This window comes from Pezoporus occidentalis, unplaced genomic scaffold (assembly GCF_034315485.1).
Source record: "Pezoporus occidentalis ecotype Australia unplaced genomic scaffold, CSIRO_AGI_Poc_V1 ctg8, whole genome shotgun sequence".
Classification (NCBI taxonomy): Eukaryota; Metazoa; Chordata; class Aves; order Psittaciformes; family Psittacidae; genus Pezoporus; species Pezoporus occidentalis.
In genome coordinates, this window is record NW_026916158.1 from 12,180,413 (window position 1) to 12,205,298 (window position 24,886).

The 24,886-nt window shown below is 37.1% G+C and overlaps 1 protein-coding gene across 9 annotated transcripts in view; it reads right to left on the reverse strand.

The window, feature by feature from the left end:
- PEX5L (peroxisomal biogenesis factor 5 like) overlaps positions 1–24,886 on the reverse strand; it is a 108,654-nt gene that overhangs the window by 10,756 nt on the left and 73,012 nt on the right. For 6 of the 9 annotated variants that reach the window (XM_062602908.1, XM_062602907.1, XM_062602910.1 and 3 more), the window contains 5 exons: positions 15,079–15,190; positions 13,025–13,234; positions 11,788–11,914; positions 10,534–10,630; positions 4,262–4,357 (listed from right to left, as the gene is read on the reverse strand). In XM_062602908.1, coding sequence (XP_062458892.1) covers positions 4,262–4,357; positions 10,534–10,630; positions 11,788–11,914; positions 13,025–13,234; positions 15,079–15,190 — 642 coding nt within the window. The remainder of the gene's footprint in view (positions 1–4,261; positions 4,358–10,533; positions 10,631–11,787; positions 11,915–13,024; positions 13,235–15,078; positions 15,191–24,886) is intronic. The other 3 variants (XM_062602912.1, XM_062602914.1, XM_062602915.1) reach the window with 1 other exon arrangement.

Below are 24,886 nucleotides of genomic sequence, written 5' to 3' on the forward strand. Positions count from 1 at the left end.
TAGCTGCTTAATTACACTTTTAGAATTCACAGAGATGTTCACTATGTGCATACTCCACTTAAAAAGCTAATGAATTACTATGCATTCAAGTAGCCATGCTTAATGTCTATCTATAGTGAGCGAAAGGTGGAGAGAAAATATAATGGGGAGAAGACATGATTTGCTAGAATGTGTCTCAGTGCATCACATGCCACTTGGACACAGACCAGGACCCAGCTGCTAATTTGCAAATATAAGCAAAGATTTGCTTGTTTGGGCCAAATGGGCTTATGTCCCAGCTACAGTTTTCTAAGTACACCGAGAATGTGGGGTTTCCAAAACTGGTATGGCAGAGCTGCACTGAGCAACTGGATCATGCCCAATTATGGCACCTGGTAAAATGCTATAATATTGCTGTGACAAATAGTAGTGTCAATAGCAGAGCTGTTTAAGGTCCTTGAGGAAGAGGACTGTAAATATTACACAGACTTTATTTAAAGGGCTATGTCTGTTTCAGCTGTCCTTAGTAGCAATTTTTTCAATGACTTCAGTGGCAGGAGGGTTAAATGAACGAGTGTTTCAGAAAATCTGGCTTTGGATCAAGACTTCTAGATCTAATTTTAATTCTATTTGCTATGTGGCTGGTGCCAGTTACCTCATTTCAATGTTTCTGCTACCTTAATGCTGGCAAATTACTTTGGACATACTGAAAGTTTTCAGACCAGTTGAACACATTTAACACGTTCTCAGGTCATCTGCAGCAAAGTGGAATGACAGCCAGGAAAAATGTTCATACCATCTCACTGCTTCCAAGCAGAAAATTCTGCATTTTGTCAAAGATGCTGTTTTTATTGTTAGTATTTAAGAACATGCTGAAGCAGTTAAACAATGTGAAGCAAAATATTTCCAGGCTTTTTGCTTCCTATGATACAAAGAAAGGTGGTGGTGTGGGGTGGTGTACTTTCTGAATATTGCTGGCTGATTTCTAAATGTACCTATTTTTATAACATTTACAGTAAATTATAGAATGTATATCAAGGCAAAGGTTCCCATTGTGATTTGAGACTACCAAGTAAATACATCTGAATGCTTAAGCTCCTATGTCCCAGTTTAAAATGTGCTTTAGGCAATCTTAGGCACATCCATGTTGAAATAGTGACACAGGAATACCATAGATAAAGAAAGTATTCTAATTGGTATTCATGGGAACCACAAAGCTGATGATTCTGGACTATGTTTTCCTAGTCTAGAATAAACTAATCCCATCTTCTTCCTACTATGGTGTCATAATTTAGCTGTAGTATGTCTGATGCTTCTAACAGTATAGTTATACAGCAGATGGCTCTTGTGGCATGGTGGTGTAAATAAAATGATGCTGAGAAGGACAGCTCAAAATTTCTTTTGCGTAAGCTCACAAGACTGTCGCATCTGCAATTTCACCTCTACATCAAGGAACTGTGGAGTAAGAAAATATCAAAATTGCTTTTTTTTTTTTTCCATCTGAAACATTTCTCAGTTGGAAGTTTTTTGCACTTTCTTATTTGTTTATTTAACTCGTTACCAACAGGACAGTGGATGATAAATATCATTTTAACAGAATTTAGGTACAGGATGGACCCGAAGCCAGAATTGAAGTACTAATGTTTGGTAAAACAGTTCATTATTAGAAAGATTACATTAAAACATAATTGGTATGGCACTGGCACTTGGAAATCACGAATACTTTAGGCTATCTGTGCTTCCCTCGTGTATAGCAAAGGGATGATGCAAAAATCAAATGTCCAGTTTCCAGAATGACAGGGAAGTTAGCAAAGTGCAAATTGTTGCAAGGGAATCTTCACCCTCTCATGTAAAAAGCTGATTTACTTACCTCTTTATTCTTAAAAGATTCCCCAATAGCATAGACATCTTTAAACCTTCTTATGAAAGAATTACCTCGCAGATCTACATTAATACCAAAGTTTGACATGTTAAAACCATTCCCAAAGCTCTAAAGTGAATATTGGGTGGAGGATAAAGTTTGGTGTCTTCATTTACTGAATTGTTAATTAATTCTTTTCAAACTAGGCTACAAAGACCCTGAGATTTGCTTCCTTTTCTTCATCAGTTTTCTGGCTAATCTTGCCACTTGGAGATTTCCCAGTTGAAGAATATTACAGGAATATCCAAAGCCGAAAGAATAAATTTGTGAACTGCATCTATTCTCTGCTTAAGAAAGTACTAATCTTTCTGAGATGGGCTGCAATTTTTTTCAATCACTCTGGCTTTCTTAGCACTTCATTTTAGCTATGAGGAAACTTCAACTCTTTTCATATGCAAATGAAAATAGCTGCTGTATAAGATCCTGAAGAATCCTTTCCTTTACATTTTAACGACCTCGGCCAAATTTCTGTTTTAAGCAAAAAAAAAAATTTAAGACTGCCAGCTGAACAGCTAGGGAAGCATTTAATTAGATTCTTTTTAATAGCTGTTTGTGAGGCTATATTAAAGCATTTAACAATCTGTTGCCTCAGAATGACCTTTTAATGCGCAGGTGTATTTTTTACTATATATTCTCCTTCATACTTTACTCTGTAAACTAATTTAGTAATATCTTCTAGTCTGTTCCTGGCCTCAGATAATTTTTATTTCTGTTGAATGCCTGAGAACTCCCCATCACACATAGTTTCTGGCAATTGCAAGAGTACTGATATCATTTGCTTAACCACTAACTGTAACACAAAGATATGCATCATCAGATTCCCTGTGTCACAATTACAGATTACAGCACAACCTGTCCCATTTTAAGGATCAGTCTGTGATGCAATTAGTCAATTAGTAACATCTAGAGCATTTTAAGGAGTGTCAATCTGAAAGCAAATCTCTCCTTTCCTACCAGGAGCAAATGTGTATGATACATGACATCAGTGTCACTAGCAGATTTTTATAAAGAATCTATTTGATTGGAAAAAAAACAGTGCATTCAGAAAATACAAGAAAAATGCCTTCAGTTTATAGTTCATAAAACAGCTAGCTTACGCATTGTGTTCATTTTAGCCTTGTACACTAAGACATTTTTTTGTGTCCAGTAAAATACTAAGAAAACATGGTAGAAACCATGCAGTCTTACCTTAGCATATCATGAAAATCAAATTAACTTTTTAAATGAGAAATCCTGATTCTAGCTAGAAGCCACCATATGATTTTGGCCTTGTTTTCTTTGTAATCAACCAATATTAATCTAGAATAGTTCAACTGCCAACACTGCAATTACAGTGGTATAAAACTTGAGTTAGAGGAGTATTAAAATACAGGCACTAAACTTTAAACCTAAATCCAAATATCTCTGAAGTGTTCTAGATGTTTTGAGACTAATGGGACTGCAGTTAATGTCAAAAATAATCAGTTTTGAGGAACCAGTTTCACAGCTTTATCCTTTCCACCCCAAAAACTCATTTCAGTAGCTGTTACATAAGGCAGACTGAACTTTTGTCCTTTGTTGGATGCAGCTGCCTTTGCTCTTTGTGGTGATGGGATGTTGAAAGGTTACCGACTGGACCCCTAAGAAGATTTGATGCTCAAGGTCAATAGTTATATTTGATTTTTCTTTGTCTCTGTTAAAAAAACTATATATGCCATCTTGTCTCTAGAGAGAACTGGGATCTCAGCTGGGACTAGTGATATAGGGCAACACTCAAGAGGCATTTTTCATGTTGGAAAAGTAGTGAAAAAAACCAGAAGTGCAATAGGAGAACTATCCAAATACCTGCACCTTTCAAACTAAATTGATTTGTTAGGAAACGAGTGCTCCTGTATTTAACATTCTGCCACTAATTATAAAAATTGATGCATGATTACTGCTATGCATGCAGCTATCCATGACAGCAAGTAATCATCCTGCTTATCAATGATTCTGAATTCCATTTTCACTGTGGAGAACTGGTCTGTGCCTGAGCTTAAATAACTGAATGCACATATTCAGTTCCTGGGGAAAAAATATGTTTCACTCTTATACTTAAAGTCTGGAAGTACTTACATTTATGGGGATTTTTTCTTGACCTACTTGCTATAGCAATAAAAGTCGAGCTTGAGAAGTTGGTTCTGTCTAATCTTCATTTATAGCTAAGTTATTTATTTATTTCCTTTTTAAGATAGAAACTGCTATTTTAAATGAGTAACTCCAGGCAATGTATCTAGTCTCTGCTTTAAACAATCCAGTTCCGACTTTCTCCTATACCTGTGCTGTAAGATAAGAAATCCATAGAACATTAGCTGCAAATGAAAAGAGTAAATGGAGCAATACCTCAACAGCTGCCTTTGCTCTTTCAAATTCCTCCTCCAAAGAGTGATTTCTGGAGAGTAAAGGCCCTCCCCAGCGCTGCTCCTTAGTTGATCGTGCCTAAAAGAGAAAAGAATAAATCAGAAAGGGATGACATCCTCTCTGCCACATTTCTGAGTTATTTCCTTAAATTGCCTACAGCCTGAAATGGCCTTTTGCTTGGGCAAAACTAGTTGCATCCCTGCATGAACTCCTCTGAATTCTCTTACACTGTAGCAGAGATCATTCCTCATGGGAAGCAGAGTAATTGATCTTTTCCAGACTTTTATTTTTACTCAAGATGTGTGAAAGACATAGAGACCTCCAGGAAAAGACAATGCGAGAGTTGGGCTACAAAGGGAACAGCTGACTATTTTGTGTAAGACTTTTACCTTAATTGTTCCTTCTCCAGTATTATGACTGTGGCAATGCATTCCACTCTTTATGCTCCAGGAAGAAGACATCTGATTTTCCCTGTATATTTTGTGGTGTTCTTTCAGATTCTGCTTTGATACCACACTAGAGAGCCACATTTGCTACAGATTTCACTGGAAGCACAGATGCTTTTTACAGTCAGGAGCTCTCTTTTTTGTGCCTTACTATCAGTCGATCCCATTGGAAGCACATGACAAGTTTCTCCCCGTTCTTTTATTAAAAACATTTTAGTTATTTTTTTGCACAAAAGGCCCAGTACAAAACCAAACAGTATTCAGTGAGGGCATAGGAAAGCACAAAGTGTTTTTTTCTAAGCAGAGCTCTGACTGCTAATCCCTTTCCTCATGTTTGTTAGAGGTTAAACTCATTAGCCATTTGCCTGACCATGGTCCCTAATGTATTAATTTATATTATATTTCTGATGACTGTACTTGTAATATTCATTAAGCCATATTGCTAAACCACTAATTCTGCTCATTTCACGCATATTGGGCTGGAACTGCAAGTGGAATGTGCACTGTTGGGGTGAAACACCCCAGACATATAAATCATGTGCAATGCATGGTCAAATAGGTATGTCTGTGTGGATTTTTACCTAGGAAAGATGACATTCGTTTGTCAATCTAGCTCTAAAGTTTCTGTTTGTTCCTGAGTCTTTGGTCTCTCTGATAGATTGATGAGTGAAATATATACTGGGTTGATGATACACATGAGGTTAGAAGAGAATGACCCTGCACAATTTCTATGAGACCAGGTGGTGGGGGGCACTGCATGCATTCTTCTGTGTTGGTTTCTGGGCTTTGCTGCAAGTGATGGAAGCACAGAGCATGAGAGAAGACCTGCACTGAGGATCTGTTGTTTCTGCTTTCACACTGACTGTCTCTGGTCTGTGTTGTTGGAAAAGTACTTTTTTTATTTGGTGAGGCCAGGAAGAGATACCAGGTTGTCATTAAAAACATGCCAAAATCCTATACACAAACCAGTTATTTTAGTGAATAATAGAGTTTAGGGCAGAAGAGACAACAGATTTAAGTCATCTATTTATTTATATATCATACAACAGTATTTGTCACTCAACATCTGCAAGCTGAAACTGATGTTCCACAGAGAATAAACTGAGGTTGTCTGGAATATGTGTCTTTGAGGAGGGTGTGTGGTTTTAATTTAAAGTTATCAAGAGACCTTAATCTTATCACTTTATTTGCAAATTAATTTAATTGCTGTCCTTGTTTTTCTTATTAGTTTTCCTTTCAGTTTCCAACTATCACTTTTTACTCTTTTTTCAGTAGTTTAAAGATCTTTTTAGTACCCAGTATTTTCTCTCTGGAAAGATACTGATGTCTTGAATCAGGTTTTAACTGTATTTTAAATTATATAAAGAGGTTGAGATTCTAAATTACCTCATTATGAGGCATTTTCTTCTGATTTCAGCTTTTTTTTGTGTCTCTTTTATTCTCCCTCTTTATTTTTTTTAGCTCTATTTTTTTAATAGCCATACAGAAAACCAAAGAAAACACTATATTCCAGTTATCTGTCTTGCTGTTTCTCTATACAGAATTGGGGTGATTGCCAGTCTCCCACTAATTATGCCTGCTTCTGCACGCTCATCTTGCCACAGTACTGTACACATTGTCATGTTGACATCCTTGTACACTCTGAACTATAGATTCTTTTCAAATTGCCTTCCAGCATAATGTTGTAAGTAGAGCCTGTGTTCTAGTTCTGAAATGTATTATTTTGTGACTGTGTTGGAATATGTCTTTGTACAGATGTATTGGTCATCAGCTCAGGACCGGCTGGTAATGACTCCCTTATTTACATATTTTTCATTACATTTTTTGCATCATATGCCAGTTTTATCAGGAATGGTTTGCATCTTTATTTTCAGATCAGTAAAACCAAAGACCATGGTTTCTCTTTGGAATTGCAGAAGAGCCCCTATGTGATTACAATTCATAGTAAATAACTACTGTTCTTGAGATCTTAGGTTAGCCAGTTTTTTTATCTGTTTAACAGCTGCTTTATTCATACGGTATGGTGCCAATTTTAAAATCAGAATATGGTAAGTTAATTCAAACATCTTTCAGAATATCACACAGCAACATTTATCAACCTGACCTGTAATCTGATCAAAGAATTATATTTGGTTTCTTGACACAAAACTCTGTTGCAAGACATTAGTTATGTTCCTAGGCTTTTCATTATTTATAAGGTGGCTCTTGCAAACTTTGATTACTTCCACTTCTTAATCTTTTGTTTCCAGTGACTGCAGTTTCCTTAGGTCACGTACAGTACTGTAAATCATGACACTCAGACTGAGCAGTGCTGCAGAAGGGGAGAGTGTGCTTGTTGGGGCAGTAGAGAGGTGAAGGGGAAAAGAACAAAAAAAGCCGATGTCTCCTACATCTGTGCCATGTAGGGGATGGCACGGCACGTCTGCCGCTTGTCAGAGTATACACACTGTCCCCACATATTCCCCTCAGAAATATGCTTTCTCCTCCATTAGATGCACAGCCAGAGGGGAAAGAAAGAAGTAGTTAATAAGACCCATATAAGCTGCATTTGGATGTAGACAATGCAGTCATATTCTGAGTGGTGATACGCAAAAGTGAAAGACCCCACTTAAAACAAACATGCTGCCTTTTGCTAGTGCAGGATAGAGGGGATGGGAATGGAGTGCTGGCACTGGAGAACTTCACATCTCCAGCTGGTGATGGAGTGGGACTCTGAACCTCCCTCCCTCAAGGGGAGCCCAAGGCAGGTAGGGGTCAGGGTGGAATGGATATGTCTGAGGCATGGACACTGCATAGACTGTGGTTTGATATGCTCACCACTCTACCATGGAGGTGCTGTAGCTGATCACTGGCTGCTGTCTTCAGGGACAAAATCTTCCATTCCAATGCATTTGCACACACTTTCCTGCACTTGTTGTCTGCTTATGTGCTGTTGGACCTTAACTGTTGGTGAGAGGCTTAAATTATAGTCTTAACTTTTGAGCAGGTCTTCAAATAATGAGCTAAATCTGTCCCTTGTAGCTCTTAATTTCATTAAATTAACTGGCACATTCATAGAGAACTGGGGCCATCAGTCTTATCTGGGAGAAGTGGGGAATAAATTCTTCATTCTAAATATTGTTGCCCCAAACTACAGGTTTCTAAGATTTATGAGCTTTGTGTATTACTTTGTCTGAGAGTGCTGACATACTGGAATTAGGTATGGTTGTTTAGCATGTCAGGGGTTTTGTGTATGCATTCTGTGTGAGCAATAAAATATCTGAAATGCCCAAGGAGGTATTTAGAAAGTTTAAATATGAGCAGACTTCATGCAATATACAATTGAACATTATCTCCCTCTGCAGTTTGTAATTATAAGAGAAAAAATAAGCCATCAAAAACACCCAAACACTGTAGGTATCTCAGTACTAATAGAAGCACAGCAAGGAACTTTCCAGAATGGCAGGTAAAATAAAGAATGAAGATACTTTGGGCCAATGCAGTTTATGAGTTAATAATAGGTAACATATGATGCAAGTAGAATGCTGAGAAGAGGACCGCACTCAGTGACAGCTACCATGCCACTGCCCGTTCCAGCCTTCAAACACATTTCTTCCTTATTAATTCAAAGCTTACATTTGTGATTTGGTGTTGGCGTAAATGCTGGTAAACACAGGATTTTGTTAAGAAGATTGCATAATTTTAATGAAAATATGATCTAGTTACTTAGTATTTCACTCTGAGGAACTAAATCTAACATGTCAGAGATGAATGATGAAGGTGATTGTCTGAGAAACTGCTGATGGAAAACTGCAGTAAGTTTGACAAGCTGAAATCTTTAGGGTATGGCAGAATCTGTTGCATATGCAAAAGTTACCCATAAATGAGAGAGACAAGATCTATAGAGGACAAACTATGGAAAACATATGCTTTGATAAAAGCTCTAACGTGATTTCTTTTACAAGCAGATTAAGAATGCAGTCAAGACAGATGAGCATGTTTGTTGGGAAATGACAACTTTTGACAGTCCAGGTATAAGCAGGACGAAGCAGGCAGTGAATTATAATACTAAATTTGTAAGTAAACTACTTGGAACAAGAAAACAATCTCACTTCAGGTCACTTCTCTGCACTACTGATTACCAGTTTAACAACATTTCATGACTTGAATGGATCGCAAGTTTGGGAAAAAATGAGCTTACAATAAAACTAAACAAACCATGAAATATACCAGGACAACAGATAATAATTTTATACTCTGCTTCTTTTTCGAGTTGGCTGATTCAGCTTCACATATTTTTATTTTGAAATACTAGTTATTTTGGAAAATAGTACGGAAACTCAGCTGACTCAACTTACACTGAATTAAAAATGTGGATTTTTGCCTCTGCAGTTATTCTAGTGGAAGATAAACAGGAAATAGACCATATAAAATAGTTATGTTAAATACTAAATTTGTAACTGCTTTTACAGAAAGACACAGCACTTAAATTCTGTGACTGTCTAGTTGATTTACACGCATCTTGATTAAGCACAAACTTCCTGGCATTTAGATCTATTAGGCTGAGGAACAGCCTCCTAAAAAGGGGTTAGAGGTACTTAAAGATACGATGATCAAAAGCATGTGAAAACACACTGTCTGTCTCAAGTGGATGATATTATGCAATAGACCTTTTCCATTACTAAAATGTATAAATCTATTGCACACACAGGAAAAATATTATGCATTACAACTAGTGTTAGGCTTTCCAAAGGGGAAAAACTTGTTTATAATGTATAGATGGCAGGGAAGTAAAGGAGACTTTTTTCCTAATCAAAACACAGGAATGGATCCTAATAACTGGGTTGTGTTTATATTTTCTCCAAAAAAAACCTTCCATGCATAATTTCAGGAAAGACATTTGCAACTTTGGTGTCTCATTTTTCTGATTTCAAGTGAGGCTTTTATTTTCCATTAATTTCCAGATTTTCCATCTGATAGAAATGTTTTGAAGTCCAGGACTAAAAATAGCTGTGGAAGAGGAGAAAAGTATTTTCAACTAAAAGTTAATCCACCAAATATCTCTCTCTTCCCCCTACTAGTGGCATTGGCTGAACTTGAAAACTTTTGGTTAAAAAAATAAGAAGCAGGCAAGAAGGATTGTATAGTGACCTGATCTATGCAATATATAATGCATGTTTGTACATACATATGCATACCTGCACATATAATGTATGTTTGAACATATATATGCATACATGCATATGTAAAACCCATACAACTCAGTAATAACTTCCACAAAGTCCTGTCTAAAATACAATATGACAGTGAAATTAGGCAAATCTAGAAACTTTCAACCCAGAGCCTTCTTCATTAGTGTTCCCATTCCAGCAGGAAAATGTCCTTGGCCCACTCTGCTCTCCCTCCTGTGGAGATAAATTGCTAATGAAAGTTGGTCTAATGATTCTTTCCTGTATTCCTTAGCCATTTTCCAGTTCTGGAGACTCCTGGTTTACCAAAAGACCTTGAGAATAGACATATGACAAGGAGAGGGAGCCACTAGAAGTCTGAATTTGAGAACTAGAGAAATGGAGAAAAGATGATGCTGTAAATTGTAGTTTGAACTCTTTCTGTACAGGAGGGTCACAGTTCAGCTGCCAGTTTAATACTGGCAGGATTATTTTCATAATATTAATTTGGAAGCTCTGTGAAGATTTGGTTGTATAATTTTTTTTAACTGATGATCCTGAAAATCTCTCTTAAATATTCCTTCCAGAAAGTAAACAGATAACCACTGGTGCAATTCCTACTTGTCTTTTTATTGTTAATAAATCTACCATATCCTCTTACCTGTGTTGCAGATGCAAGTTCTAATTCTGATGTTGAATCGGATTCCAAGGCACTCTTGACATTAGTCAGCTCAGACTGTGATCTGTTTTCTGTGGACCTGGAAACAATGCATTTACATACTTACCACTGCATACTACAGCATGCTTCCTTATGTCTTTCAGGTTCATAAGCACATACTGATTAGCTTATTTCTTTTAACTGAATTGTTTTATCTGCAGTTATCAGAAGTGCCTGGACCCTTGTCAGTGTTCCCACTCTTAGACTTTTCAGTCATATGCAGACAGTAGTTAATACAACAGAACAGTCAGGCCTGATTCACCAGTAGAGTCCATGGTATGTATTGGCATGAAATTAGTACGATGGGATGAAGACTTTGTCTCTAATGCTATGCTTCTATTCCATAGCCAGGCAGAATGAGGTTAGGCAATGACACAAGACTGTATCTGCAGTCAGTATCTAAGAATCAACCACCACATTACAAAACTTCACCTTGGCATACGTGCATTTTTGTGCCACAATATCCTAATAGTCTTTCTTCCTAGAAAATGAAACCCTGATTACCAAAATTGAGTTCGCTGAGCAAAACGTGTAATGTTTTAAGTTAATGAAACACCCTGATAAAGCGTAGGTTAAGATACAGGATAAGCATCATTTGTTCAGAAAACTGCTTCTAGTGTATGAAAATGCTAATTATGATGATGCATAATGTAGTGAATGAGTGTTGCTTACATATCAGGAAGGCAGCAGAACTAATCTACATGAACTGTTCTCAAAGGCAAAGTCCAATTCTCCCCTCGTTTACATCCCCTGCGGTTTTAGTTGAACTGCATGGAAGAGGTAGTACTTGTCTTGGATATTTTATGTTGCTTCTTCCATTTGTACACAGAAATTCTGCCCTCTTGGTAGCAAAACCAAAATACAATGGATATCCAGTGACTGTCATATCACTGCCAAGCATCCTTTTTTACTTATTTTACTCATGTTTGTAGGTGGTTTTAAATCACTGCATGCCTCTGTAGAATTCTCATCACCATTTATTTACTAATTGCACCTGCTGCTTTTCACAACACTGAAAATTACTGTCAAAATGTAATTATATAGTGTACTTGCTTATGATACATTGCCCAAAATATCTTCTTGAACACGTTTAACGTAGTCATAACAGACTTAATGACTTGTCATGAAGCGAGCATTTCTGTGAATTAAGAAAGCTGGACTGGAAATATTTTTTGTAAGGAAAGCAAAAATTTGTACCATAAAAGCTCTTTTGATGGAGCTCTAGATGATGATGATGTTCGCTCTGCAGAAGGGTGGGCTTTGCTACTCCTGTCTCCAGGAAAACTGACATCATCCCATTTCTCTAGCTGTGTCTGAATATCAACTGAAAAATAAGAAAATAAAATATATATATATTTTAAAGAAACTACTGCAGAAAATTTTATCTCTTCTGTTAAGAGGTTATAGAGAAATTGGTGCCACCAGACTGTACTTTAGTTAAGGCCCAATAAACAGAAAAGTTGTGCAACTTTTTAGCTGATACTCTATGAAAATATTTTGGAATTGACAGCATTTTTTCTGTTAGTATTCATGGTCAGGATGTCAGTGAGACTCTTTCATTTAAAATCAGTAATTTGTAAGTAATTTAGATCTGTTGATAAAATTATATGATTTGATAGTTTTGGATATTTTTAATTTCCTAGTTATAGTCAAATTGTAAAAATAAAACTTTTTAGTGACTACCATTTAAAAATGACTTTGTAGGCAACTGATATTATTCAGTCATATGTCGGACTTGCTTTGCAAAAATCAGATGTTCACCTCCTGTTTGAGGATAAAGTTCTCAAAAAGAATTTCTGTGCTGATGAATGGAAATCTGCTACCTTGGTATAAATTACATTTACCTTGCAAATTTCTCAGCTGTGGTGCAAGTAATTTTGTTTGGATGGAACTAAATTAAATTCATCTTTTCCAAATCTTATCTATAGGTCATGCTTGACAGGATATTAAGTTGTGTTTGGGATTATTATATATTTTTTTTAGCCTGTATAAACATAGCTCTCTATCAAGAAGGGATTTTTTTTTTATCTTGTATGCATAGATAAAGTAGTATTTACAAATCTAATGTGTATTTCTGACATCTGCGGTTCTGAAAAGGACATTCATGGGCTGGATGATTTGTGTCCTTTACCTATTTCTTATCAATCCCCTATAGATTTTTCTTCCATTTTACCCTGACTAAATTATTTTTTGTAAGAAATTTGCACATTTAGTAACTTCATAGGTTAAAATGGCAAAGGCAAAACAGGTTTCAAGTTTAAGGTGTTTCAAGTAGTTTATAATGTGGAACAAAGGCTACCCTCTCTGGTGTAACAAAAATTCTGGTCCTGCTCATTATCTTGTGACAGTAGCAAGGAAAAATTCGTGCTAAGCAAGAGGAAAAATTTGTGCTAAGCAAGGCTATCTAGCACTGATAAAAGAGCTACACTCTTACCTAAATCTAGTGAAGACTTGTCTGAAACTCTGACAGTCTGGGCTTTCTGCTCAATATCCACGCTTATAAGGTCAGAATTGTCTGTCTTCTTTCTGTGGATTGAAGCTTTTAAGCCTTCACTTCTTGATGGATTCTCTGATTTCTTTGCTTTGTTTTGGCTTTGTAAGACAGGTTCACTAAGATCCAAGAGATCCAGACCTGTTGATAATACTTGGAGACAAAATGTTAGAATTCAATGTTGTTTTAATTTGAACAGCTCACTCAAAAAACTTGGTTTAATTGGAAAAATATATGAATGTGTTTGCACTTGACTACAGCAAATGTATATTTCCTGGCTGATGATGTTTCCTGGATGATGACCAGTATATTCAAATTGATTATTAGGGATTTCAGGTGCTTAACAGGATGCAGTTTAAAGAAGCTTAATTTGCATAAAAGGCTTTTCCTCTGAAAACCTTAAAGAACTCTTAGATCTGATATTGTGAGAGTTCCCCTTACAACTGAGCTTTTAGATAAGATTTGGTTTAATCCTGTGATTTATCAAGTAGCTGCACAAGGCACTACTGTTGTGCTACATACCATTATGGGAAAACCTGAAGAGTAGACAGTTTCTAGAGTGGATTTCTTGGGTCCTAAAGGAGTAATGGTACTTTTAGTAATGGTTTCTACTGTTGTTGCTCTTTGTCTTTTGAGGAATAAATACAGAATATAGTTATAAATTCTACTGCTATTTCTATTAAGCACTGTATCAGCCTGAAAGGCATGTTCAGTCTCAGTTCTTCGTTTAAAGTTGCTTAAGGAGTAACATTTAAAATTATTTTGCACATAAAAGATAAAAATCCTCCCTCTTTATCTTTCTTTTATAGGGCAGGTGTCTTTGACAGATCAGTTTGGATTATCTCTTGCTGTGCTTTACCTGTGTTCTTGGAAAACCAGTGAATTTCATCAATCTTCATAGACATTTTTATTTTGCTATTAAATAATTGCAATTATTCCCTCCCCAGTCTGATATCTATTCAAGGCAGATATAGTATCTATAGATAGTTTTTACAAGCACCACTCTTAAACAACCTGAAATATTTTTATTGATCCTTGTAATATCTTTAGCTATATATAAAAGGAAAAGATATTACTTACTATTGTTATTTAATTCAGTGTTCTGGATTTTGCTACTAGGACTTGCATATTGCTTCAGACATTTATTAATTAAATGTGAAGATAATCACTCAGCTGTCAGTTACTCATTTAATAATTTGCATGTATATAGATTTTAATTAAATGGCTTCTAACCAGCCAAGTCACTTAATGAGACAGCAATAGAACATAGTAGTGCTGTGCTGATTTTATTGTAACTTAGTTGATCTGCTCAACCACTTTGATTTCCTTTGCACAAAGGAAAGTCCTATACTGAACAGGACAAGGCCAATTCCAAAGGACAATATATTTCAAATATAATTCAGTATAATTCAAAAAGCTTTCAGAAATCACTATTACTTTTTATTATGTGCTCACATCTTATTATCACTATATCTCACTATCTTCTTATCTCATTGCAACACAAGGGAGATAAGAAATGTGTTAGATCCTTTCATTAATAAAGTGACCAAACTCAGCCTGGATAAACTGTTTTGGTATCTCTTCCCTTCTCTCTGACATCCCATCCAAGTTTTTATTACAGAAGGTCTTTCTAGAAGAAGTAATGGGTTTGGATAAAGCCAGATAAATGTGGCTTCCTGTAGGTTAAAATTTTGCAAAACCAGATTGAGAATTGCTCAAACTGGTATGTACTTCCTCTTGAACTTAAACAAGTTCGCTTTACTTCAACACCAGAGATCTGCTAGAACATATGTGATTTGGATCACATCAGATTTGCCCTCAAATGGCATGAACAAAGCTTTTTCTACTAATAGATGAAGCAATTATAATTTAATACCAGCTTGTAATTTTGTGCAAATAATAACAAATCAAGAAATCTCTTGACAAAAATGTACCATAATTAAGATAAATTTAAAATTATTTCTCTCTAGTGAGTGATAGTAAAGAATTTTGATTACCTGCAGTATTTGATGTTACAGGTCTTGCAACAGCTTCTGGTTTAGTTTCACAGAGAAAGTCATCAATGGAGGGGCTCAGAAGTGGTCTGCTTTCTTGTTGCTCATTCACCAGCTACCAACAAAAAATCCCAGGGTAACAGTGTGGTGTTGGCATGCAGAATTTAAAAAAATAGAACATATTCTCACAATACCATGTGCTTTATTTTTGATTGTGAGAGGGTAAGATACTGCAATTAGAAGGTATACATATAGCCCTGGGCTTAAAATAACAAACTGCAGTCACTCTTTTGGGGGAAAATTATATTCCAGTTTTCCAAATTGCACAAAAATAAAGCAGCAAGGTGATTTTCCCATAGTAATTATTGCATACTATTGCTTATAGGGCTAAATTATACAAGGCCTGGTGTAACACCCCTCAGATCAATAGGTGAAATTAGCCTCCTCCACCACGAGACTAAGCAGCGCTTTTTTAGTATTTGGAAGTGGTTTTGTTTTGTTTTTTTTTTTTACAGGTAACATAATACCATTTCATGAAAAAATATGCATTAGCCCATTAAACAATAACCTGCTGAGACACAAAACACTTCTCTGCAATACAAAGACATATGAATGACTGTGGACAGAGCTTGGTGAATGTATGAACTTCCTTCATGAGGTTTGACTGTATGAATGTCATCAAAATCTGGGAAATAAACTCTAACCAGAATGGTAGGTTAGATGAAGACTCATAATACAGTTTTTATTTGTGCAATTGCATTAGTTTTCTGGTACCTAAAAGAAATCTCTCTATTACAGGCTATTTCATGTATTGGGGATTAAAAAGACAAACCAGAAAAGCAGTCTCAGATATAGAAGTCTCTTGTCTGCAATCTAGCTCTGATTGGAGGATCAAGACCTAAGCTAAGCTGTGTACGTTTCTGATGGTGTGGCCTGTGTTTGTCTTTAATAATGTGAAGTCATGTTTTCCTTCTGTCTGTTGCTTTCATCTGGAGCTGTGTCAGCTTTAGTTTTATCCTCCCTGCTCTACTTCTCTTCGTTCTGTTCTTATTCTTTTCCCACTGCTGAATTTTCAAAATGTTCTCTCAGATGTATTTGACCTTTTAAATTTAGGATGCTGAGACAGAGTAAAACTTAAAAAAAGGTACTTATTTATCCTCATTTTATATATGTTAATTACTGGCACTTAGCTACTCCAGTAGTAGAATTGCCTCTAAAGTTACTACAGCCAAACAGTTTAGACACTTAGAGCTATTGAAATAAAAAGTCCATTATTTTGATGGATCAAATGTTTAGCCTGGTACCTAGTGCTGACTGATTGTATAATATGTGCACTAACTAATTTGCCCAGGACCTTACATTTTTGCACTGACATACCAATTTACATGAGTAGCATGAAGACAAATGTGTGATTGCCTGCCCAACTGTGTGTAGCAGAACATGCAAACGTGGGCACTTAATTTAGAAATCTAGCAATGATACTGTCCTGAATTCTAATTCTTCCTATGCTAAACTCAGACTTCAGGTGCATCTTAAAGGTGACTTAATGATGTGGTTTTTCAGCTCTCTGAACTGATTGTCCAGGTTGCTCATTCAACACTCAGAAGTTACTTGCTTAACTGAGTAAATCTCAATACTTGATGGAAGTTGCATTTATGCCAGCTGCACAACTTATGATTTCCATTAAAGGTGGCTCTACAGTACCCACATTATCTCCAGGTCTGAGCTTTACCTAATACTTAAGAGGACCTTATTTTCTCTTTATGATTTGGTGACAGTCCTTTCTCATTTCTAGTGGTGAAAAAATGAAGGTGGATGCCTAGTTAATTCTTATCCAAGTTAATTTTAATGTTTCAAAAGTTTCTTTACAATCAAATGCAGCTATCAGCACAAAAGTATTTGAATACAATTTTTTGTTTTGCATTTACTCATCCCATTCTAGGAGCTAGCATTAATAATAGCTAAAAGTGGTGCTTTCGCAACTAGTTGCATGTTCAGGTGAACATAGCATCCAGTAGAAAGATTGTCAAAGCCTCTGGATCAGCTGGATCTTCAACAATCTATTCTGTGATACAATACAGTGTAAAGTCCTGTTTGGAAGGGGGACAGAGGGACATGAGAGAAGAAAGAAGAGGTTCTATAGCAATCGTTCTAAATGTAAAAACTTCATAGGAAATACTCTGTTTCTGTAAGAAACTCTAAATAGAGTAGGTTACATTGTCACATAAGATCTGAAAGCTTATCAAGTTTCCCATTACTCTCTGTAGAAATTTTCCTTAATAGGAAAGAATTGGGAAAGGAGGGAATAGAGAAGTATTATAATAACCATGACAGCCAAGATCATTCACTGGAGACAGTGAAGAATGGAAAATCTGAAGACCAACTGGAAAGGAGGTAATGCTAAGAATCAGAGTTGCAGAGGGAAGGAGACTACAATCAACAAAGATCTGAATTTCTCCAAGGTTCAGCTGAAAAATGGAGTAGCAGATGTCAAGCAAGTATTTTTTCTTTTCAAAGCTGGTTATCATATCCCTAGAAATTTCTTTATTACGTTGTTTATAGATAGAAAAAGTGCTCAGTAAAAGGCCTTCATTAGTTTGATACCTGCAGTGTATTCTTTAAAGTCCCTTGACAAAATTCTATCAGCAAACAGAAAGAAGATTGGTGGTAATACACATTTCAACCATTTTACCAGAAAACACCAATAAATTATTTTTACTTAACGGTGTATTCTTTCTGCTGCATTTGCTTTGTGAACATTTACACCAAATCCATCAGACATGGGCCAGAGAAATAACACATTTTACATTGTACTCTTCATGTGTCTATAACGGCAGAGTAGTTAGATGACATTAGAGGAGGAAAGTTATTTCACCTATAGGCAAAGGTTGGCACAAAACCAGAGATCTAAACTGGCCATGTGGTTGCTTCAGAAGTGGACTATGGCCCACTGGGTCCCTGCTAGTCCTGTGTCCTATGCTCCTACAACTAAGGACTGGAAGCTGCAAGAGTGGCAAGGGAAAAAATAATCTGCTTTCAAATACATGATCAAGTCTACTAATGCTCAGTAAATAAAAACTACATATATATAGCAATAGAATGTATTAGAAAAAATATGATTTTAGCCTGAAGCATGCATTTAATGATGAATCAAACCTTAGCAGGTTAAAGAATGCCATGAGCTGATAATTTTCCTGTAGGTAAGCGGGCAGTGGGGAGAGTTTCTGACATTACTGTGTATGCAGTACTACTTGGTAAGCCCTCTGCCTCACACTTGGAATTTCATTTTGCTGCCTCATATATTGTACCAAATTTATGCCTAGTTTAACTCTGCTCAAGTTATTAGAGTTATATCAGGCATGAATTTGGAGTAGTACTATAAAACATTCATGAGATGAAAACTATTATCTATATTAAAGTAATAATTTATGGTTCTCAAGCACCTTTCAGGGTGAAAATCACAGAATGCTTTAAAACATTTATGAATCAAGCCTGGCACCACTGCAGAGCTGAGAAGTATTATCTTTATACTGCAGACAAGAAAAGCAAAGTGAAATTAAGAAAGCCACCTAACACCGACCAGCACTGGAGGAAGCAGCAGGAGCCAGTATTTATGTGTGCAGTATTTGTACACATGCCAAATGGTACAGGCTCCACCTGTGAAACTTGAGTTCTGAGTACTAATTTAGCCAGTGAGTGCCATAAACTCTCATAATGCCTCTAAGAACTTAATTTTTCATTACAAAATTCATTTTAGTTAAAAGCCCCCACACTCTATAGCGACGTTCCCTACTACTAATACAGCTGAATAGACTCAACTGTATAAAACACTCATTCTAAATTAAAACAAATTTTTTGTGACTGACTCCTGCTGTTGGACAGCGGCAGAACAGGAAAAGGTACTTTTTCTCACCCCAGGACTGGTACTGGAACTTTCTGTTCTGAAAAGCATGGTGTGGTTTTGGTGCTTTGGGAGAATCAGAAGTGTCATCTGGTGGCTGTTATCTGCCACACATCTTTAATACACGCAAAGCAGGAATTACTTAGCAGAGATCTGAGACGAGGCACAGAGGCTAGGTCACACAGTGGTGGCTGCCACGCTGGAGACGTGTCTGCCAAATATCCCTCAGCACAGCCTGGGCAGTCCTAGGAATCATCTGCTCTTTATTTTCTGTGCCCTGTCATGTGCTGCATCCCCAGCTGTCTGCATTTATTCAGCTGATATAGTTTATTGCCTGCAACTGCCTTTGTTGTGGAGTTCTCCTTTCCTTAGTGCTCTGGTTTGCCTAGTCGTCTCCATGCTGCCCCCAGAGCTGCTGTGAGATGAGGAGAAAGCAGCAGCTCATGGCAATTTTTTCTATGGGCGATCCACAGGCTTGAAGGGTAGGTGGAAGCCCAATGAATGGTGCTGGTTTGGGGTCAAACCATGTTTAAGCCCTAGGTGGGCTTAGACATGGGTGTGCTGGGGCAGGGGGGAAGTATTGCTGTGGAAGACATGCAGTGCTGGGTCCCTGAGAGGAACCAGAGGGATTTCTTCCTTCTAGGCAACATCTAGCCTGGTCTTAGACTTTCTTATCACCCACACAGGGCCTCTTCCTCTATCCTGCAGTCACCCATAAAGCCTCCCAGGTCTTATTTTCTCTCCCTTGTCCTCCTGCCTCTGCTCAGGCCTGGCACCTCCCTAGGGAGTTCACATGGGACACAGTGGGCACCCAGCTACTGCCATGGTGACAGCTCTGCTCTCCTGTAAGAACTTGTTTCCTGCTCATTTTCAGGGTCTTTTGCTTATGGTTTTAATACAGGTGCTTCTTGCAGTGCAGATGGCAGTGCTGGCCTGTTTTTCTATGCTAGAGACAGTGTGAGGTTATGTATGTATACAGCAAGTACTGTGGTTTGGTTTTGCTTTGCTCTTAGTCTATTCTTTGTGTTGTAGTAAGAGAGCTATGAAATACCTCAGGAGTAGCCTGATTTAAAATAAATTAAAAGAAAAAAGGGGTGGGTGGGCAGTTGACAAGGCTCTGTTGTGAAAAGTTCCCACAAAGCACCTTAGTTTGGCCTTAAGGCAGAGGGAGCTGGGGCACAGCTGGTGCTTAGGGGAGCCGCTGAGGGGACCAGCTTCTTACCTCATGTCACACCTGCAGTTGGTAACATTCATCTGTGCAGCCTGCCTTGCTCGTGGCTACAAGTGCCTCGTCTGCTTTCTCTTCCTGGGGTGCTGGATTGCACTGAGGCTGTTGGTAAAGGTATGGTCCTGACACCCTATTTTGTATGTTCTTACTGCATTCCTGGTCTTGATCTGTTTGTAGTGTATAATACATGCTGTTTGTGGTTTGTTTATTTTTCTTTATATCAGTGAGGCATAACATAATGCTAGCCTTTAAGATAATTTTTTTGGTATCTAAACTGGAGGGTTCCAGTCAGGCACAGGCAGCTAATTAGCACCTGTTTTGAGCACACAGTGAACTAGTTCTCTTAAGTGCCTAAATTCCCTCCATGTTCAATAGGAAAACTGCTTAGAAAAGCAAGTCCAGAGGGAGATCCTGCCTAATTTAGGCTGTCCCTCAGGAGGATCTCAAAGGCACCTAGCTTTCCCAAAAATAAATGCAATTTTATTTTAGAAGGACTGGTTCAAGAGGGATCTAAGATGTCGATGTGATTAGTTACCCAAGTTGGTTGGATTGGATTCTAACCATTTTGTCACCTGAGGCTGACTGAACTATTCAAGGCACCTTTTGAAGTACTGACCACTCAGTGCACTGGTGAGAGTGTGGTTGGGCTGCTGACTGAAATGATCTGACCTAGAAAGCTCAGCATGTGGTAATGAACAGGTGAGAGAGCAGGAACTTTTTAACTCAAATTTTCCATTGGGGAAATTTTATTTTTGAACCTTACTCTGGAAAACTTGTCTGCTGTTTGGGTGAGACTGGATAAATACGGGAATGAGTTAGATTGAGTAGCTTGTAAGTGTTACGCTGCTCTTTTAACTTAACCAGAGGCATCTACTAAGGCATCAACTAACTTCAGTCACTAACTATTTGTATAATAAATATCAGTGTTTTTTTGATAGATGGGATCTCTGCACGCATCTGGTACATGGCGATCTTTGGTGGCACTCACTACAATAAGAGAAAACAAGTGAATTAATTTCCACTAACTGGCTATTTTGAAAAACTGATAAATGTGAACCACAACTAGAAATTGAGGTTATTGTTCTTTAGAGCTTAACTGGAAGTCCTGCCCTGACAGTTATGTTTGCACATCATTATTGTGGCAGGGTAAGAACCGCAAGACCTTTTCTGCTCACTGAGGAATGTTTGGAAAGGAAACTCCTAAGAGAATCACTGTCTCATGCTAAAAGTCCAAATTGCGCGAGTCACCCACTCTTCTAGCATGTTTATAAACATTTTAGAATCAAAATTACAACCTCATGCACTTTATTTACCATTGTATAGTAAGCGCGATCACTACTTGATTTTTTCTATCATGCTTGTGGCAGGGTGATAGTAGCTTTTTCTCTGTCACTCTAGTGTGAATTTATGTCCCAGCAAAACTGATATGCCAGCAAAATATTTGGTTTACACAAGAACAGAGAATCAATTTACATGGCACACAGAATTGTGCCACCTAATGTGAATTGCAGGAAGCTCTAAAGCTGAGGCAAACTCATTTCACCCTCCTGCAAAGAGCGCTTTGGTGTTGCTGCCTCTCTGAAGATTAGTGTCACGCAGCAGGCAGTAACTGGCACCCTGTTGCTATGTAGTAGGAAGTGTGTGGAGTGGCCTGTGAATCAGAAGTGACAGTATCTTACCTGAAATCACACAAGCCAAGTGACCTCCGTGGGGCTTAATGCAAACAAGTGACAGAGGGCTTGCGTGAAAGTCGGAGAAGCTGTGGGAAGATTACTATACATATAGTATTGGATATTTAAACTGATGTGCTAGCTGTGTTGTTTAAAACCTGTGCTTGATGTCTGAATTGGTAATTGATAACATGCTTGTGTTGCATCTTCATAAATAGCAGTTGCATTGCTTGGTGAAAATTTTTACTGTGACTGCAGTCACAGTAGCATTCTATCTGTGTTTATAAGTGTTGATCTATGCGAGTTATGTTGTATTGTTGCGATGTAAAATGAAATATCTTGCAGTTCACCATTTCTTTCCCTCTGTTCCCCTTGGCCTGGCTAAAGGAAAGTAAACATGGGAGTTGTACCTGGCTCTTGCATTTTGGCCTTGCTCCAGCAAATCACTTAAGAGTGTTCTGCAAAACTCAAGGTTAAGCATGAGCCTGTTTTGCTGGCTCAGAGCCATAGGGGAAGGGGAGGACAGCTACTCCTGTCATATTTCAACTGTCACTGATAATCTGGTCTTTGCTATGCTCATAAAAATGTGGTTAAGTCTTTAGCATTAATATCTGCATGCTCTATGCAGTTTTTAAGTTAAAGGAAGCTGTTTATTAAAATGGAGTGCCTTCACTTTCCTGGGTGTTAGATGATTTTATTCTTTTTCCCTCACTTGGCTATGAATTGTCTTTGCAGTGCTAACTTGTGATTTGTGGTTTAGCCTCTCTTTTTCCTTGTATCACTACCTGAACTGAAGAACTATTCTAGAATGGTGATAAAATACAAAATTAAGAATTAATTAATCACAAATGCTTAGAAATCCTTGAATACAGTCACCAAGAAGTTATAGTGTTTCTTTAAAAATTATTTCTCTAATGTTAGTTTATGGAAGTACCTAGTCTGTACTCCTAAAATGGCCTGCTAATTAACTGAGGGATTAACAGATTTGACATGTAAGCTAAATAAATGCAGGTTGGAATAGTGGAACAGGAAGGCTACAGCATCAAAAGTTATCTGTTGAGAAAGCCCTGAAGAAACCTGTACTGTGGAAGGAGGCACAAGTATCATGATAGTATCTACAGGAAACAAATGATAACTTGTGATGCTAGATTCTGGTTTCTGTATCATTCACTGAAATTACTTTGTGTGGCAACTCCAGATGAAGAGGAAGTCTGAGAACCACGGTTCTCAAATGATTTCAGATAAGGTGCAGAGGACAGAAACTAGAAGGGTGCTGTTTCACTCACAATGCAGGTATTGCATTTGTTGTCTTGCAGCATCTCTGGGGGCAACTATGATAATTGCTTACAAAATACTGGAGAATTACTTAATGTTCATTAGCTGAAAGTAGACTGACAGCATACAGAACTGAGCTGCAGGTGCAATTTCTTTTTGAACCACCAGTGATCCATAGATAAGTTCAAGAGTTTCAGCAGGAATGGATTGTGTGCAGCCTTATGCACTATTCAGAGTTGGGTACATAATCAAATGAAATATGCACAACTGCTGCTTTTCCTAAGGCCAGACCCTCATATTTGCAGCATAAAGATTATGAAGATGAGGGAAATAACAATGTCAAAAATAACATGGCTTCTCACAACATTTAATATTTTGTAACGCTTATGCCACTACCACCAATATTTAGCTGTGTTAAAAATACCCTTTGTACATTTTCCATGCAATCTGTCCTTCCTGCACCCTTGCTGTGTCTTTGTATATAGGCTGCAATTCTTTTGAAATAGCATGGATTTTTCTTGTGCTTTCTGTGGAATTTTCTTTTAAAACAAAGCTCTGTAGCACACCTAGAATAAGGCTCTGGTTTTGGATGTGTTGCTGTGGGCAGTCATAGGAACCAAGTCATAATTTCTTGTAGGTTATACAGTCTTTCTGTTGGAGTCTGTCATGGTATGTGTGGGTGCTTTGAAATATTTTATGCAGATTGAAGAGCTTGATACTCAAAAGCTGCTTGTGAATTTTTTTGGACTTGCAATTCAGTAGAAATGTTTCAGTGTACAAGCAATGAGTTCATTGAATATAAACCAACTGTAGTATAGGCTTGCAGCTCTTTAACAGGATAGTATATTTTTATTTGGAGTATTTGTGAATGAGGAACCAACAGACTTCTGAAAATTGCTTCCTACTAATAAATCAAACTAAAACTGGGGTTAAACTGGTATATTATTTACAAAAAATGTTTGTCCAAATCTTTGTCTTTATAGAATGGTAAATTACTTTAGAATATGTGAAACATTTTTTTATTTTATGAAAAAATTACACCATCAATTCCCATGGTAATTTCAAATTGAATCTATTACTTCATGGAAAAATGTATTTATGCTGCAGAATTCTGTGTAACTTTAGGCAAGCCAATTTGTAACTATTGAGCATATTGTCAAGGCAACTTTATTATACTCATGAGGCTATTTCTGCTGAAACTATGCATACTGCCACCCTACAAGCAATAATGGTGTTGAGCAAAACTTAACTTGGAGGTAAGGAACTAACTAGTTGTACTGCTAAGCATGCATTTATGCACTTTGCATTTTTTTTTTTACTCTTCTTGAATTTATCATGTTTTAATAACAGATGAAAAAGAGTTAGAAGGACTTAAGAAGCGTCCTCTGCTAAACTGTTTAAAACTTTTATAATAAATGAAATGGATTTGAGATGCATGGAAAATACTAATGAATTTATCATGAATCCTTTAAAAAAGAATGCTTTAAAAAGAATATAAAAATATGGTATCAGATATCAGGTCTAGTCCTCCTAAGATGAGTAAGGAAATTGCCACTCAGAGGTCAGACTGCAATGTACAGTGATCTACTGTAGTCCGAATTCAATTATTGTCACTATCTAAAACTGACACAACTTTTGCCTTTTTTTATGTTAATACTTATCTCTTAGTTAAAGTGGAGTTAATTCTGGTTTAGATTAGTATAAAAGAAGCTAATTTTATTCGTTTTAACTTTCCAC